Below are 18,918 nucleotides of genomic sequence, written 5' to 3' on the forward strand. Positions count from 1 at the left end.
AAAAACAGATTTAAGACCAAGAATTTCTTCTGTATTACAGCCATAAACTCTTCTAAGGAAGTAGTTTAAAAAAAAAAAAAAAGACTTGGATTCATCAGTTTTATTTCCATTCATTTATTCAATCTAAAAACATTTACTGAATACTTTCCACATGCCAGGACTTTGTTGACAAGAAAAGAGAGGTTTCACAGGACTCCAAATTTTACTAGGGGAAAAAATATCAGCAATAAAGGAGCTAAAATGAATTAGCTAGTATTAAATCTGTCTGCAGGTTATTAGGAATACTTTCTTTATAAAGGGAGAACACAGATAAGAAAGAACATTTAAAAAAAAATAACAGGGATGGACAAATTTGCCATGATTTATCATTACTCAGAGTAAATATCCAGATCAATATAAGCAGTAGGGGATGTCTATCCATGGAACAACTATCTAATGAATGCCTACCATGGTAAGCACTGTACTAAACACATGAGAAGTGAACAAAGTATTTCTGTCATACCCAGTATTTATTCCATCCTTCCTTCCCAGACATAAAGACTCCTGAATTACACCCAAGCACATGGCTACCCAGAGTAGAGACTGCATCCTAGCATCTCATTTAACTAAATGTGGCCCTATCACTATATTCTGGCCAATAATATGTAAGCAGAAATGACCCTCATAAGCTTATTCATTCCTTCCTCCATCCTAAAGCCTGGAATGCCAAAACCACCACCTTGAACCCTGAGGACAGGGTTAGGCAGGTGGGAAGCAAGAGAAGAGAGAAACCCATGTTTTTTATGTCACTGGGTACAACAACATTCTGACTACCTACTCAGATTGTTGTAAGAGAGAAAAATACTATCTTGTTTAAGCCTTTTTCTGAAGCTGTCTGCCATTCAACTGAATAGAATTAATTCGCTACTTAACATACTTTAAAATTCAAAAGGTTGAACTTACTTCAAATGTTCAGTTTTGCTGAACTACCATCCCTGAACTAATAGAAATAAATTTATAGCCCACACAATTTCTTGGATTAAAGAGTTCTACAAATTTACCACTCATTCGTGTTTCATTTTGCTTTTTCTAAATTATAGCCAAATTACACAAAATCCTCCCAAAAGCCATGGCATTTTATGGGAAAAAATCCATACCTACACTATCTATGCCTTTTAGGATTTTACATTTGATAAGATGAAGAGCTGTCACACAGAAGAATGAAACTCATTTATATTGTTCAAGAAGCAGAGCTGCGATTAACTGGGGCATCTGGGTGATTCAGTCCGTTAAGCGCCACCTTTGGCTCAGGTCATGATCTCGTGGTCCTGAGATCGAGCCCCACATTGGGCTCTCTGCTCAGTGGAGAGTCTACTTTTCTTTCTCCCTCTGCTGCTCCCTCAGCTCGTACTCTCTCACTCGGACTCTCTCTCTCTCAAATAAATAAAATCTTTAAAAACCTGATAGAAATTCTTTCAACAGTCAGCTGCTCTAGGAATCCTCTCCACACCTCCCTTTTCACCACCCAAAGAAATTTCCCACTTAACATAACACTGTAGCCTGACTATACATTTTTTAAGTTATTTTATTGAAGTTTAAAATTTGCCCCTCATATAGTACCATAATTTTGGCAAACATGTATGGTCATGTAACTACTACTAAAATCAATTGTAGCTCACTGACATCATCACATAAAAATTCCACCATATCCTTTCGTAGTTAGTCCCTTTCCTCCACCCCAATCCCTGCCAACTACTGATCTGTTTTCTATTATTGTAGTATTTTTCTGAATATTCTATAAATGAAACCATACAGTATGTAGCCTTTCAACTCTGGCTTCTTATGCGTTAATGCTTCTGAGATTTGTCCACTTTTGTGGATTTTTTCTTTTCGTATACATCAATTTACTCTATTTTATTGCTGAATAATATTCCCTTGTATGTGTATCTTATAATTCATTTATCCATTCACCAGTTGATGGACATATGGGTAATTTCCAGTTTTCAGAGATTATGAATAAGTCTGCTATTTGTGTCTGTGGTGAGAGTGGGTAGGTGAGGCCTATGTGTCTTCATTTCTTTTGGGTAGATTTCTATTTCTATCCAGTATTGGATTGCTGGGTTGTGTGGTAAGTTTATATTTAAATATAAATATAAAATAAATATAAAAATTTTATAAATATAAAATATATATTTAAATATATAATATAGAAATATAAATATATTTATATTTAAATAAACTTATAAACAAGTTTATATTTAAACTTTCCCAGCTTTGTACTCTCACCAGTGGTATATCAGAGTTCTAGTTCAGGGATGCCTGGGTGTTCCAGTTAGTTAAAATACAGTGTCACATTAGTTTCAGGTGTACAATATAGTGATTCAGCACTTCCACACACCACCTAATGCCCTTCAGAGCAAATGCCCTCCTTAATCCCCATCCCCCCACTGACTTCCCCTAAGGTAACCATCAGTTTGTTCTCTGTAGTTAAGTGTTTGTTTCTTGGTTTGCCTTTCTGGTTTTTTTTCCCTTTGCTTGTTTGTTTTGTTTCTTAAATTCCACATAATTGTGAAATCATATACTGAGTGTTCCTTTTTCACAGGCTGTGCAACACTAACATTTACTTGATTCTCAGTTCATCTCTCAGTGGCAGATAGGAGGGGCTGGAGATCAGATCCCCTGTAGTCTTCACCCACTGCAAGGGACAAAGCTACTACTAATAAACAGCAAGCCTGGAAAATGCAGCACAGAGAGGTTAAGAATTTTCCCACAGTTGCTCAGCTATGAAGTGGTAAGGCCAGGATTTAAACCCAGCAGCATGTACCGTCCAATACTCAAACAAAAGAAGCTCACCCATTTGTCAGGATTACCATTCGACAGAATCCTGCATTAAGTTACAGGTTGGACTAGATCAAGTCTAACTCCCCTTCCAGCTCTAAGATTTTTCTAATTATGTCCCTAAGAGTCATTCCACACTGAAGGATGTAAGTCTTTTATGCCACTCTACTCTCCTGATGATTTTAGTTGCCATATCCTGGATGTTTTCCAGCTCTATATTTTTCTGGATGCACAACATGTGGGACTTCATATAACTGTGGTACGTAGTTGTAAATACATGACTGTTTTATAGAAAGATGAAATAAACTTTTCAACTTTCTAGTCTTATCCTCAATAAAGTCTAGCATTTTTTACAAGCACAGACCCTATAATTTTATCAAGTATAATGGAAAACACTCTCTTCCTATACATTATTCCATACTACTTCATAGTAACTACTTCCCCATTCAATTTTAATATATCGTATAAGATTATTACTACATCCAGGGGCGCCTGGGTGGCTCAGTGGGTTGGGCCGCTGCCTTCGGCTCAGGTCATGATCTCAGGGTCCTGGGATCGAGTCCCGCATCGGGCTCTCTGCTCAGCAGTGGGCCTGCTTCCCTTTCTCTCTCTGCCTGCCTCTCTGCCTACTTGTGATCTCTTTCTGTCAAGTAAATAAATAAAATCTTTAAAAAAAAAAAAAAAGATTATTACTACATCCAGTAAAACAAAGAAAAGGAACAATTACAAAATAAAAGTATTATTTTAGGCCTGAATTATGATCTTTTTCTCTGCTAGGCTCAAGAAAAAGCAATGGGTTGTCAAATGTCCCTCTGCTGTAAAGGTCATGTACATATTATATAATAATTTGAACTATGTCACCTAAGACAAAGTTTCAGTCCACAAAAAATTTATTTAATTTTATATACTTCAGGCCCAATGACTTCATATGATATTTCCTATTCCTATACAAAGTCCCTGACCTATGTACAAAATGTGTAAGTTTTTTTGACCCTTGAAAAGTATCACCTCATTGGAACATGACATGTGTAATGCTATGCTCCCACAAAATTATTAGCCTAAACAAATAAAATCAAGTCTATCACCATATTACTCAGTATAGCTAAAGAAGTTTCCTAAAAATTTCAGGGTGCATTTGGGATGACCTGACTTAAAATTTATGCTACAAAAATACACTAAATCCCTCAGGAGGGTCTCTAAGTGAAAGCACATGACCAAGTACAAAAGAGATGGGCATCATTCTTCAACATGACTACAGGATTTTTTTCTTAAAGATTTCATTCATTTATTTGACAGAGACAGACAGACAGACGGAAAGAGAACACAAGCAGGGGGAGTGGTAGATGGAAAGGGAGAAACAGGCTCTCCACTGAGCAGGGTCCCCAATGCAGGGCTTGATCCTAGGACCCCATGATCATGAGCTGTGCCAAAGGCCAATGCGTAACCACTGAGCTATCCAGGTGTCCCATGACTACAGCTTTTAACTGCAACCCAGATCTTTCTCAAAAGCATGTACAAACTTCAGATAGCAAGCTCCTGTGTGATTTTTAGTGGGGATTATTTGAGGATAGCTAATGGCTCTTTCCCACTAATCTGAGAAGGACAACTAACAGCTGTATGTCTATATATATCCACACATGCTAAACATTTTTACATACATTACTTCATTTTAACCTTATAACAACCCCATGAGGAAATTTTACAGAAAACTGAGGCTTACAGACATTAAAAATGACTAGTGATAAACAAAATCAGTATTTAAGAAGCATATGGATAGCTCAGCTGGTTATGCAGCTGTCTTCGGTTCAGATCATGATCTTGGGGTCCTGGGACTGAGCCCCTGCACTGGGCTCTCTGCTCAGCTGGGCGCCTGCTTCTCCCTCTTCCTCTGCCTCTCTCCCTGCCACCTGTGCTCGCGCTCGTGCACTCTCTCTCTCTCTCTCTCTCTCATTCTGCATCTCAAATAAATAAGATCTTTTTTAAAAATCCGGATTTAAATCCAAGTCTGTCTGATTCTAAAACCTAGGGTCATAATGATTATATATTGATTACAGAGTACATTGCATCCCATGATTACCCAACAGATTTCACTCATGTCTAAAATACTACTACTATGTTAAAAGTACTATAGAATCTAAACACTATATATAATAATGACTTGGGGTTGGGTGCAGTGGGACTCAGAATTCCAAGTTGAGATGCTAGGGACATAGCTCTTCTAGTTGGAGTGGGATTTTTCAGGTGAATGAAAGATTCCTTTCATGGCCTAACAATCTTAGGGTAAGACCTTGAAACCGACCCTAGGTTTAAGGGGCAAGGGAGAAAATTTGGGGATACATTATGAAATATTCAATAGCAAGAAAGATTAGTCTTTATACACCCTCCAGGTGCAGATAAGGCAAGATGACTGAAATAAAAAGCAAAGGGAAGATTCAAGAACTTTTTATAATGGTGATGGACAGAAGTTCCGAGATAGGTCAAATTATGGTACCACACAAAATGAAGGTTCCACTGATACTACTAGTAAGCTAGAACCTATTCTAATATGTTCTGTGCACATAGTTGGAAAACTGGAACAAGGAGGTAATTTGAATGACTAATAGTGGAGGCTTCATTTAGTTTCATAGATAAGAATAGTATTTATGTTATACATAGTTAGGCACCTGTGTACATTTCCAGTATCATCTTTCACCATTCCTTCAACTCAAATGGTATACTTCAGTCATTTAGAACCATTTTGAATTCCCCATCAGGGCTGTGCTTTCTCTAATTTCCAAGGCTAACAATATATCTAGATCATGATAAGCATTCAGTAAATTTAAGTAGAATTTTGTTGAGTATAGTAAATGAATTCAGTTAAACATCTGAACTGTTTGTGTCCCTGATCATCAGTCTCCAATGTCTCACTTATCCAAGTTTCATTGGTCTTTTGAAGTTTACCTCAAGTACCATTCCAGTTAGCATTCCTGAAACACCACCCCCATTCCCCCATCATTCCAACAACTCAACTGCCTGGATTAAATGACCTCCAATGCACAACTGCACTCCTCTCCATGATAGCACTTAACATCAAGGGCTATAATTACCTATCTAGTTGTTGCTATTGATCTCCCTCTTTAAACCAATCAGCTCCTTCAGAGCAGGGTCTGTGTCTCATTTTTCTTTGTATTGCAGCATCTGGCACAGTGCCTAACATACAACTGACGTTCAGTAACTATTTTCTGAAGGATGGAATGCATGACTGACATTAATGGTTGTTTGAACATATAATTTAGGTTTCATATACTACTTGTATTGCAACTTTAGAATTTGAGAGGGGATTTCAAATTGGGTGTGCTTATCTCTCATATATGAGAAAAACCAACAATTATCTGTCAGAGACAAAGTATAAAAGTATTATCTACACATTATAAGTCCCAAGGAATCCCTTGTGGTACTACATTCCAGGAGCTCCTAAATGTGGAAAAGTATTAACAGAAGAGATCACCATCAGCACCAGGACTGCAATTCATTTAAAGTCTAGGCATTTCAGAAGAAATCAAATATCTTCCAGGAAAATAAATTTAGTAAAGAGGAGATGTAGCTAGTCAATAAACACATTAGAAGGTTCTCAATATGTTTAGTCACCAAGGAAATGTAAATTAAAACCACAATATAATACAGTATCACAATATGCCTACTCAGCAACAATTAAAAAAACAAACAATACCAAGCCCTGGTGAATATACAGAGTAATGAACTTCTATATTGCTGGTGGGAATATAAATTATTGCAAACACATGGGAAAAGTGTAAATTGGTGCAGAATATGCAGTACTAAAACTAAACATGTATATTCTGGCTCAGTGATCCGCTCCTAAATTTCTGCTACGTATATACAGCAGAAATGTAAACAGAGTTCTCAAGTGCTTTGAGATCTTTATAAAAAGCTCTCTATTGTCCTGGTCCATGGACTTATGGTTTTAGTACCAAAGATCCAAGAAATGGAAGGAAAAGTATAGGGTGCTAAGGAAAGGAACCAGAGGGGTCTCCAAAAGCAAGGCAAAAGGAGCATACAAGTTTGGGGCTCAGGAAGTAAAGGAATTTGGAGAAAAGTGGCTATGATATTAATAGGAAGAAAGATATTTCTCAAAGGCATATGATAATAATAATAATGAGTGGTTACAGCACACTGGGCACTTCATATATACGTGTGTGCCTACACGTGTGCCTACAAGTACTTTGTATACATTTTCTTATTTAAACACTACAAGGACTTGTGGGAAAAACTGAGGATCACAGAACTTAAGAAACTTACCCAAATTCATATAAGAAATTAATGCTAGAGCTGTGATTCAAGTATCTTGCTATCTCCAAAGCTATTCTCGGGGGGCATAGTTTGTTTCTTTCTCATTTTTCAAGAGTCCTAAAGAGTTCTGTTGCCACTGGCAAAATGACTGGAAACAGCACGTGGACTAAAAAATAAAACAATACAACAAAATCCTTTTCTCAAAAACATACCATATATTCCAAATAAAACTTGATTTTTTAAAACCAAAAATTATACTTCAGAAAAAAAAAAGATTCTTCTCTCAAACTCAAGGTCTCATAAACCTTTCATATTTAGAAAGGTTACTTCTAAATTATTTTGAACAAATAACTATGTAAAAAGGACACATTTGTCTAAACATTTATCAATCATTAGCTGAAAAAAAAATCACTTGACCAAATTTGTAAACAACATAAAAGATATTTATCAAGGATATGATAATATGACAATTATTCATTCCTGAACAGTGATTTCATACCTACAAATGTAGAGTATCTTAAATAAAATAAGCCTTATAAAGATCAAAGATTTTAAAAAGCAGTATACTATGTATTTACAACATTGTGAAATTCCTAAGTGTAACTCTGTAGGACAAATGAAAAAACCCAAAGCTCTAATGTTATGTCAGTGGATACCTGTTACAGTATCGTTCAGAGATTCAAAATAACTTAAATAAAAACTGATAGGTATTCTAGAAAACTATGGTTGATGATTCAAAAAGTGGCCCTTGTGGGTGCCTGGGTGGCTCATTCTGTTAAGAATCTGCCTTCAGGGTGCCTGGGTGGCTCAGTGGTTTGAGCCGCTGCCTTCGGCTCGGGTCATGATCTCGGGATCCTGGGATCGAGTCCCGCATCGGGCTCTCTGCTTGGCGGGGAGCCTGCTTCCTTCTCACTCTCTCTGCCTGCCTCTCTGCCTACTTGTGATTTCTCTCTGTCAAATAAATAAATAAAATCTTAAAAAAAAAAAAAAAAAAGAATCTGCCTTCAGCTCAGGTCATGATGCCAGGGTTCTGGGATCAAGTCCCGCATATGGCTTCTTGTTCAGCAGGGAGCCTGCTTCTCCCTCTGCCGGCTGCTCCCCGTGCTTGTGCCCTCTCTCTCTCTCTGACAATTTAATAAATAAGGTCTTAAAAAAAAAAAAAGTAGCCTTAGTAACGACAAAAATCTGAAAAGTAGGAAAAAACAGTATTTCTGAAATATATATAGGATATTCTTTTGAATATGTATGCTTACCCATACAGCAATATACTATGAATAGAAAAAAAAAAAAAAAAAGACATGTATAGGAATGTGTAAAGCATAGGCTCAGTCGTTAAGCGTCTGCCTTCAGCTCAGGTCATGATCCCAGGGTTCTAAGATCAAGCCCCACACAGGGCTCCCAGCTCCACAGGAAGACTGTCCCCCCACCCCCACACACCTCCTGCTTGTGTTCCCTCTCTCGCTGTGTCTCTGTCAAAAATAAATAAATAAAATCTTAACAAAAAAATGTGTAAAGCAGCAGTATTCATTAACAAGCAAAATGTAAGAATTATCCACAGGCCTGTCAGTATCAAAATGGATAAAAAGGGGCATCTGAGTTGCCTCAGTGGGTTAAGCAGGTGACTCTTGACCTCAGCTCAGGTCATGATCTCAGGGTTGTGAGTTCAAGCCCCTCCACAGTGGGCTCCACACTGGGCGTGGAGCCTAATTAAAAAAAAAAAAAAAAGGATAAATAATGGTATAGTCTTAATGTCATAATATACAGCAATGAGAATTAACAAATTACAACTAAATGCTGCAATGTGCAACATAAGTTGAAGTGAAAGAAGCCAGTCACAAATAGTTACTCTTTCTACAAAGTTTTTTTGTTTTGTTTTTTTAAAATATTTTATTTATTTAGTTGTCAGAGAGAGAAAGCTATCACAAGCAAGGGGGAGCAGCAGGCAGGAGAAGCAGGCTCCCTGCTGAACAGGGAGCCCCATGTGGGACTTGATCCCAGGGCTCCAGGATCATGACCCAAGTTGAAGGCAGACACTTAACTGACTGAGCCAGCCAGGTGTCCCTCTACAAACTTTAGGTGAAACTAATCGGATAGGAGTTACCCCTGGTGGGGGTGGAAGATGGAAAGAGTAACTAAAATGGGTCTCAAATAGGGGGTTTGTGGGATGCTGGTCATTTTCTGTGTCTTTAGTGGTTTTATGTGTTTGTTTAGTTTGTGAATATTCACTAAGAATATAGGTTAAAAATCACTTAGAATGTGTGCATCTTTGTATATGTGGTAGAGCTTAATAAAAAGGTTAAGAAAGAATGTTTGGATAACATTCTATCCATACTTGGGCTCTGACAAGTCTGAGAGGCGTCGTATGTGTCAGCAAGCAGGGCCCTGACAGGCAGCAAGCCATCCTTACTCAATTGTATCAAGAGCTTTCACTCTGGAGTCAGGAGAGTCATCTGAGGCACATATGTTCTGAACTCTACCATCTCCAGACTTCTGCCAAAATAACACAAGGCTCCTTTCTTCTTCACCCATGGTGAAACAAAACACAGACTCATTGCTTTTCTCCAAATTTCCTTTCCCTGAAAGCCCTTTAAAGTTCTCTAAAGGATAGTTCTGAACAGGAAGCAAAAAGACTTTATTCCTTTTTATCCACCACTGATTAAACAAGTTCTGTTAAGTGCTTTATGTGTCTTATTTAATTCCCAGAACTCTATAATGTAAATATTATTATACTCAGTTTACAGATGAAGAAATTAGGAATTAGACAACAGTGAGTGGCAAGATGCTATACCTGCCTGCAGTGCCCATGCTCAAAATTCACATTCTTTTACCTCCCAACCACCAGCCTCTCTTGATTATAACATAACAAGAGTGTTTACTCCATGTTAATCCTTTTAACTCCAGCACTTGAGTTGAGAAATTAAGGCACTGAAGGAATGAAGCCTAACCATGATAGGCTAAGGAAGGAGGGACAAACGATGAGAAGAATCAAGTAAGGAAAATTGCTGTGTTGTGACAAAATGCAGGCCGGGGTAAGGCTGTACCCTTCACTGTGGATCAGACAGGCTAAAGGTATTCATCAAGAGCTGCCAAATATCAAGAAAATCAAACATGGACTCAAACAGTCCCGTAATACAGTATGTAACATTCACTCATATTTTTATTAACAGAACAAACTCATATACTTGAAGATCTTTTTCTCCTAGTTGTTTTTACCCTCTGAGCATCCATTTGTTCATTCATTCACTTGACAAATATTTTCTGAGTACCTAATGTGTACTAGGAATTCCTCCAAATGCTGAGAAAACAGGTATAAAGGGAACTTATATTCAGGCGGAGAATATAAACAAACATAATGGTAATATAATGGAGAACAATGAAAATAAAGTACCATACGAGTGACAGGCTGGAGGTGGGAAAATGTGCTATTTTAAATAGATCAGGAAAGCCTGAAGGTGTGAATTTTTGGCAAAGACTGTGCAGCTAACTTCTTTGAGAACTGCTTATGTGGTATGTTGTATTCAGCTTCATTGTTAAAACTTATGTTTATACTGGCTTTACACTGTAAAAGTGTTCAAGAATTTCTCAGCAGAGCTTATATAAAAAATAAGTTTAAACTGTGGAATGACTTAGCATTCCAAAACAAAATGAGAACCAAACTACCTTTTTTTTATCACTAGGGTCTTTAGATTTCCATTTCAGTGGTTACCCTAGAGATTACAACAAGCATCTCTGGCTTACCAGAAATCTAGTGTAAATTAGTATCTTTATCTTTTCCTAGACAATCAATGACTTCAGAACACTTTGGCTCTGTTTCATCTCCCACTTTTTCTGTTGTATTTTACTCCTATATATATTTATATCACACAAAACATTATTATTTTGTATAGTCAGCATCAATTTAGTTACCCACATATTTGCCCCTCGAGATGTTCTTCATCTCCTTCTGCTTCCATCTGGGGAAGCATGGTTTTTGTTCCATCTGAAAGAATGCCCTTTGGTGCTCCGTTTACTGTGGATCTGCAGGTGACAAGTTCTCTCAAATTATGCTAATCTTAAATTATTTTGCCTTTAATTTTGAAGGATATTTTTGTTGGGTACAAAATTATAGGTTGGTGGTTCACTTCTTTCACCTCCCTGAAGATACCATTCCACTGTTTCCTTGTTTTGTTGAAAAATTGGCTTATTGTTCCTTTGAAGATAGTATCTCCTGGCTAGTTTTAAGATTCTCTCTTAAGGGGCACCTGGGTGGCTCAGTGGGTTAAGCCTCTGCCTTCAGCTCAGGTGATGATCATAGGGTCCTGGAATCGAGCCCCACATCGGGCTCTCTGGTTGGCAGAGAGCCTGCTTCCCTCTCTCTCTCTTCCTCTGTCTGCCTCTCTGCCTACTTGTGATCTTTCTGTCAAATAAATAAATAAAATCTTTAAAAAATAAAAAAAAATTCTCTCTTAACATCATCTCTCATTTCTGCATAGACAGATTCAGTCCACTCCAGTACAAAAATCCTCAAGCAAAGAGAACCAGTTTTCAGCAGTTTTCCAATGATGTACCTAAGAATTATTTTCCTCTATTTTTTCTGCTTAGGCTTCAAAGAGTTCTGAATCTGTGGATTGATACACTTAGCAGTTTTGGAAAACTTTCTGCCATTATCTCTTCAAATACTGCTTCTTCCCCATTCCCTCTCTCTTCCCTCTGGAACTGCATAGTGTCCAAATCTGTATGATCATCAGTAGTCTTGGGTTCAAAATAACATCCGTGATCACAGGGCACAATAGATAGTGATCTAACACCAGTTTTACTTAGTTTTTTAGAAAGATTTGGGACTAGAAACACAGCATATCAGTAGGGCAGAATCAAACTCATCTTTATCAGTTCTTAAAACATCTAATCCCTGCTTCCAGACCCCACATCAACACACAGAGAGTAGGTTGTGGGGGATGACACTCACATGAACAGATACCATCTATTCCAGCATTTGTATGTCTCAAACAGTAAGCACATCAAATAACTGCCCATTCATGAAGCTTCTAAGCCTCCCACAAGGGGATGCACTGAGTTAGAAGAGACATCATAAAAGGAAGCTGGGATATCTTTTTCTGTACAAGTTTTAAAATGGTGGAATAATGAAGTAGTAATATAGTTCCTTGGAGTATTACATGTCCCTTAAGAGACCTCTCAGTCCAGCTGTAATTTAATAATCACAGGTTATTTTCAAAATAAATATTGGTATTATGGTAACAGAATTGAGAAACCACATTTATCTTGGAAACTTTATCAAAAGAAGGTAAACCTGATGTCATCTTTCCATCGGGGAAAAAGATCTTAAGCCTACAAGGAACTGTTAACCTACAAGTTCCATTAATACATGTTAGACTTTTCACTTTTTCTATAGGTATCTTTAATTTCTATCGTTTTGTCTCCCTTTGTTTCAGTCTGGATATTTCTTCTGACCTATCTTCTAGTTCACCAATTCTCTCTTCGACAGAATCTAATCTGCTGTTAAAGCATCCATGGAGTCCTAATTCAATTATTATATGTTCTAGTCACAAAATTCCTTTATTTATTTATTTTTAGAGATTCCAGATCTCTGCTAAAACTCTCCATCTTCAACATAGTAATTCAGTTAAAGTGCATGTCTGGTAACTTTAACATCTGATTCACCCATGAGTCTATTCCTATTATCTTAGTATCTCTTGGAATGTTCAACATTGTACATGAAAAAGCTTTAGAAGCTCCAGCTGGTATGATTTTCCTCCAAAGAATAAAAATAGGAGCCATATCATCACAAGTGTGTAATTACAAGTGTGTAATTAAGCTGATTCTAAAAAGAATTTTAGTCCTCAGAGGGCTGTAACCAAAAACCCAACTGTTTACCAGTGGCTCTCATCCTTAATAAGCTGTGAACTCCAACAGCTTTCTCTCCAAGACTCAACTTCTGCTTATCTCCTCTGCCTTTCAGCAATTGCTGTTTGGCTTCTTATGTGTATCATAATTACAAATTAGCAAATGGCTCAAACAGAAAAGCCAAACAAAAAGCAGACCTGTCCCAGTGCATTTTTCTTCTCACTGGGAAGATACTGACCACCCAAGTCCTGGCTGATTTCAAACAGATTTTTACATTCTCCAGGTTTTATAATTTTTTTTAATTGTTCTTGACTACAAGGTTGATTTAATACAAGTCTGAAGTCATAGCAGATGTGGAAATTAATCACATCAGAAAAACTATTTTTGCAATATTAGAATATTAAAGTTTAAAAAGACTTTATAAATTATTTATGCCAACCTTCCATTCAAAACTGGAATTTTGTGGGGGAACCAGGGTGTTTCAGTCAGTTAGGCATCTACCTTCAGCTCAGATCATGATCTCCAGGTCCTGGGATCAAGTCCCACATCAGGCTCCCTGCTCAGTAGAAAGTCTTCTTATCCCTCTGCCCCTGCCCTCCCCACCCAGTCATGTTCAAGTGCATGCACTCTCTCTCTCCCTCAAATAAATAAATCTTTTTTAAAAAACTGAAATTCAAAAAATATATGAATAAAAATCGAAATTTTGTAGTAAGAAACTTGATAAACATCTAGAATCTAAGTAAATATGTCAATGACAGAAATCTTATGTCTTTCTTTCTTTTTTAAATTTTATTTATTTATTTAAGAGATTGTGAGAGTGGAGAGGTCAGAGGGAGAGCAGACTCCCCACCGAGCAGGGAGCCCAATGTGGGACTCGATCCTGAGACTCCAGGATCATGACCTGAACTGAAGTCAGTTGCTTAACCAACTGAGCCACCCAGGCACCTCTTTTTTTTTTTTTTAAAGATTTTATTTATTTATTTGGGGGGGGAGGGAGGATACAGAGGAAGAGAGAGGCACACTCCCTGCTGAGCAGAAAGGCGAATGTGAGACTCAGTCCCAGGACCCTGGGATCATGACCTGAGCCGAAGGCAGACACTAAACAACTGAGCCAACCAGGTGCCCCAGTGGTACCATTCTTAAACAAGTTCCTTGACAGAAACATCCTCATTATTCTGGATAATTTGCCTCCCTAAAATATTGACCCAATAGTCACAGTTGTATCCTTCAAAACATCACTAAATATGATGACTTATTTTTTTAGATGATGGTACTTTAGTTATTTAAAAACTGCTATTACACTTAAAAATACATGTTCTAATAGTACAAAAAATGTTTGCTTTACACTATCTCATATGGCATTCTTTTGGGGCTCACCTTATTGGTCATTCTCTCAATGAAATATAATTGGCCAAGTTTTTCAAATTGCAGCATCAAGAAATGAACTTGGTATTGAAACTTTAGCTTAATCCAAAGTACAGCAAGAACTATGATCCCTCTAAAACTACCAATTAATATACATCTATTTCCACTCCAATAACAATTTTTACATTTAAAGCATTTAAAACATATACTTCCTAAGCTTGTGGTAAGTTAAAACTCCAGCATCTCAGGAACTACTATCAACTGTTCTACTTTTATGTGCCTGTTTTTTGTTTTTAACTTAAGTGCTAGATTTGACACCTGTCCCTATTAAATTTCACCTTCTTGGGTTTTTCCTAGTAATCCAAGTCAATATAAATTTAAATTCTGCTTCTGTAATTTGTCTATTAATTACCTCATCTAGCTTTGTACCATCCCCAATAAGAAATATTACTATAATTATTAAAGTCAATGTCCAAGATTTCCCTTTAGGATGACACCTACTTTCCTTGGGAATAGTTATTTAGCAGCAATAAGCCACATAGAGCACATTTCTTCATCTTATCCACAAAGCTACTGTAGGACATAAAGTCAAATTCTTGCTGAAATCAAGTTTATAGCATACAGTATACCTGTTATGTCATCTAACTGTGAATTAGTAAAGCACTAAGGACAGCCTGGTGTAAATCTGAGTAAAACGTAGATTTATCATATATTTGGCTTCAAATTCAAATGTGAGACAAGACTGAGTTAGGTAAATTCTCAATGATTACTTCCCCCATTGTTTTAAATTAGTAAATCATCTATAGTAGTATCACTGCCACATTTTTAACTCTGGTAAAAATATTTTGCTTTAAATCCAATATGACTAAACACAGAAATGTTAAAGATATTTTGACTTTATTATCTCAATAACTAAGTCTGGAAGAAGTGAATGATGGAATAATTTATAGTGCCAAGTCATACTCAAATACATTTAAAAAGAAAATGAAGTTAACTAATATTTATGGTATGTATCAAGCAAAGTAAGAATTTGGAAAAAAATTATGGTATATTTAAAATTTTTAATTCCAGATTTTCAATTATGACAGCTAGATAATTACCTTGTAACTAATTTGCAATTTAGGAATTGAGTGATGTTAAATGAGAGCACATGACTCATGTTTTTAATACTACATAAAATTATATGAATAATATGAAGAAAAAACTCTGAAAAAGCATTTTCATAAGTCAATACATTGGCATTCACAATGAGACATGTTTATTGGATGATTTGATAATTTCTTTAACCATATAAAAGGTTGTTTAAAAACAAATCTAAGGGGCGCCTGGGTGGCTCAGCAGGTTAAAGCCTCTGCCCTCGGCTCAGGTCATGATCCCAGGGTCCTGGGATCGAGCCCTACATCGGGCTCTCTGCTTGGCTGGGAGCCTGCTTCCTCCTCTCTCTCTCTCTGCCTGCCTCTCTGCCTACTTGTAATCTCTATCTGTCAAAAAAATAAATCTTAAAAAAAAAAAAATCTAAGGGCAGAATTAAAAGGATTATTACCACTCTAAAAACAAAGCCACCACTTAAAGAAATATGGTGAAATTTATCAGAGGCAAGGCAAACATGGTTAAACATAAGACAGCACTGTTCCCTTGAAGGGGTGAAAACGTTTCTATTATTAGCAGAGATAAGAGCTGCCTGAAATTCTTTCCTTAATACACTATACTAAAAATAAATGGTTCACTACATTTCAAAATAAACACACTGCTTTATATATGCAGTTCAGTCATTTAATAAAATCCATAAAATCAACCCGATTCAAGGTGCTCTTGTATTTTTGTCTAAGACGTACCAGGTAGATTTGCTCTATTTATAACATATTCAATATTTTAGGAGTCTTGTGCCACCCACTTACTCATTAGAGTAATCACTTAGAGGATTTGAGATTAGATCTTCTGCCAGGTCAAATTAAATTATCACCTTGATTTAAAAAAATTAACTACTTTCTCTACAAAATACTTCCCCTATCATCAAGGAAACTACAGGAATCTTGGAAGAATAAATGGGGCAGTGTCACCATTACAAATACTACCAATACTTTAAGGAAAACTGACATGGATGACAAGATAAGTGAATATTTTGGCATATTTTTACCAAAACCAAAACCAAACAACAATAACAAAGACAACAACAAAAGCAAAAACACTAGATAAAGCAGCGCTGTGTCAGCACTGGAAATGGATCAAAGTCCAAAAAAACTAAGGTAATTGAGATATATGATCAAACTTCAAAAATCCTAACTTATGTAGATATATTAAGAGAAGTTTATTAGAAAGACATTTTTAGCTCAAAGTACATTTTCTCTAGTTAAAAAAAAATGAACTGTATAACTGTGGTTCTTCTCTAAGAAGACAGGATGCTGAAAATGATCCATAAATAAAAACTGCCAGCTGCTGCTCACATTCTCTTCCTTCTTACTTTTGCCTCTTCCTTTCAGGAGATCTGTGATTGCTAGCACAGGATCTGGAATAGAAATTACATGTTCACACACATGCATTGGGAGCAGGGTATGGAAGAGGGTGACAGTGAGCCGCATCTAGAGACTGAGAGTTTTCTGACCATATCAGGATGAAATATAAAAGGAGACCTGAGAAAAACAAAAAGCAGAAGATAGTAAACTCTTCCTCCCCCTCATTAAATAAATTTTGGTCTCAGAACCAGACCACAGGTTATTCTCAGAATTCAGCTAATTGTGAGTGTAATTACATAGCAAGTACATAATTACATAAGACTACGTAAGAGTTAAGTACTTATGAGTATCTTTTCACCTACATTTTTTCATGTTCTTCTCACAATAGTGTAAGAAAACATGTGTTATTATTTTCTTTTTTACAGATCAAGTCTTTAGTTTAAGGCCACACAGCTGGTTTACAACATAGCAAAAGTTCCACATCACGTCTTCCAAATCCAATGTTCTTTATACTATATAGGATGTTGTCTCTGTGGACTTAGCCTGAACCTATCCCCTATTTATGACATTGTTTCTTATGGGAAAATATCTTTTCAGAGTCAGTGAATTGATTACACAAAATGAACAAAATCCATTCAGAAATTAAGGACCAAATTACCTGTGTTGAAATCATATCAATGATATTTAAGTCAGCAAAAAAAAAAAAAGGCTTTATTAAGAGTCTTTTGATTTGTGATTAGATCTTCTATAAGTCAAATTAAATTATCAGCTTGACTTAAATTAACTACTTTCTCTACAAAATACTTTCCCTGTCATAAAGGAAACTATAGGAATCTCAGAAGAATAAATGAGGGCAGTGTCACCATTACAAATACTACCAAATATTTTAAGAAAAACCAACATGCATGACAAGATAAGTGAATATTCACCTAATTTTTGAGAGAATCACTGAACTGATTTTGATTCAACCCTAACCTTCTAATACTTGAGAAGAAATATAATTTTATTATTTGGAACTACTGTTTAACACTCATTTAGAATTTGCATAATTTTAAAAGTAAAATCAATTCAGCTAATAATTTAAATGAATATTCATTATTATTTCTCTTTCACTCTTATTTTATTCATTTTTCAGATGGGGGGATTACATGACTTATCCAAAAAGGACTAGTGGATTTTAATAAAAAACTAATAATTAAGTATTACATAACAAAAATAAGTTAGTCATTTAGAACTTTCTTCAATGCACACATCCAAAACACAATGGCAGATTATTACAGCTCTGTCTCAATGTCTCTATCAGAACTGAAGACATTTCTAAACACAGCAAACATTTGTTATCACTTAACACATGGTACGGAACTGACTCACAAGAGCCATGTACCTAGTCATCTCCACGATACTGCCACTCACCTATATGGCAATTTATCATTTTTAAAGCCATTTTATGTACCTCGGCTAATTTAATGCTCATAAATTCTGGAGGGTAGGTAGACCAAGCATTGTTTTGCCATTTTACAAAGAAGAAAACAGAGGCTTAGAGAAATTTAATAGTTTTCCCAAAGCCATATAACTCATAGTTGATTGGACTTAAAATCCAGGCCTAATGCCTTCCTACACCAAATATTCCTCTTGAACATCAAATCGTTTTTGTAAATTCTCTTTACTCTGGTTACTAGAAGTTAATGGTAATCTTTAGTCAGGGCTACTTTCATAACAAGAAAAAAAAAGTATTACCTGGTATTTTAAAGAAGTTTGGGTTAAAATTGTCAGAATTCAGCACATTCAACCACATAAGAAAATAAACAGGCATAAGAGTAAAAGTTAGGAATATGAAAATATAAATTTTAAATATTCCTTTTTTTAAAAAATATTTTATTTATTAAACAGAGAGAAATCACAACTAGGCAGAGAGGCAGGCAGAGAGAGAGGAGGAAGCAGGCTCCCGGTGGAGCAGAGAGCCCGATGCGGGGCTCGATTCCAGGACCCTGGGATCATGACTTGAGCCAAAGGCAGAGGCTTTAACCCACTGAGCCACCCAGGTGCCCCTGAAAATATAAATTTTAATCACACTTGTATAGGGCAGGTTTTTCAGGTAAAAAAAAAAAAAAAAAGCTTTATTCTATCTCAATGTGGACTAAAAAAAAAAAAAAAG

The 18,918-nt window shown here is 36.3% G+C and overlaps 1 protein-coding gene across 5 annotated transcripts in view; it reads right to left on the reverse strand.

Annotated features, from left to right (window-relative positions):
* The window catches only part of PRKAA2 (protein kinase AMP-activated catalytic subunit alpha 2), a 69,182-nt gene that overhangs the window by 43,710 nt on the left and 6,554 nt on the right, over positions 1-18,918 (reverse strand). For 2 of the 5 annotated variants that reach the window (XM_046017333.1, XM_046017318.1), the window contains exon 2: positions 7,114-7,270. The exons of the other annotated variants lie outside the window; for them this stretch is intronic. Coding sequence is in view for 1 of the 2 variants with exons in the window: in XM_046017318.1 (XP_045873274.1) it covers positions 7,114-7,123 (10 nt within the window). In the remaining variant the exon portion in view is untranslated. The remainder of the gene's footprint in view (positions 1-7,113; positions 7,271-18,918) is intronic. 5 annotated transcript variants of the gene reach the window in all.

Source organism: Meles meles, chromosome 1 (assembly GCF_922984935.1).
Source record: "Meles meles chromosome 1, mMelMel3.1 paternal haplotype, whole genome shotgun sequence".
Taxonomy (NCBI): Eukaryota; Metazoa; Chordata; class Mammalia; order Carnivora; family Mustelidae; genus Meles; species Meles meles.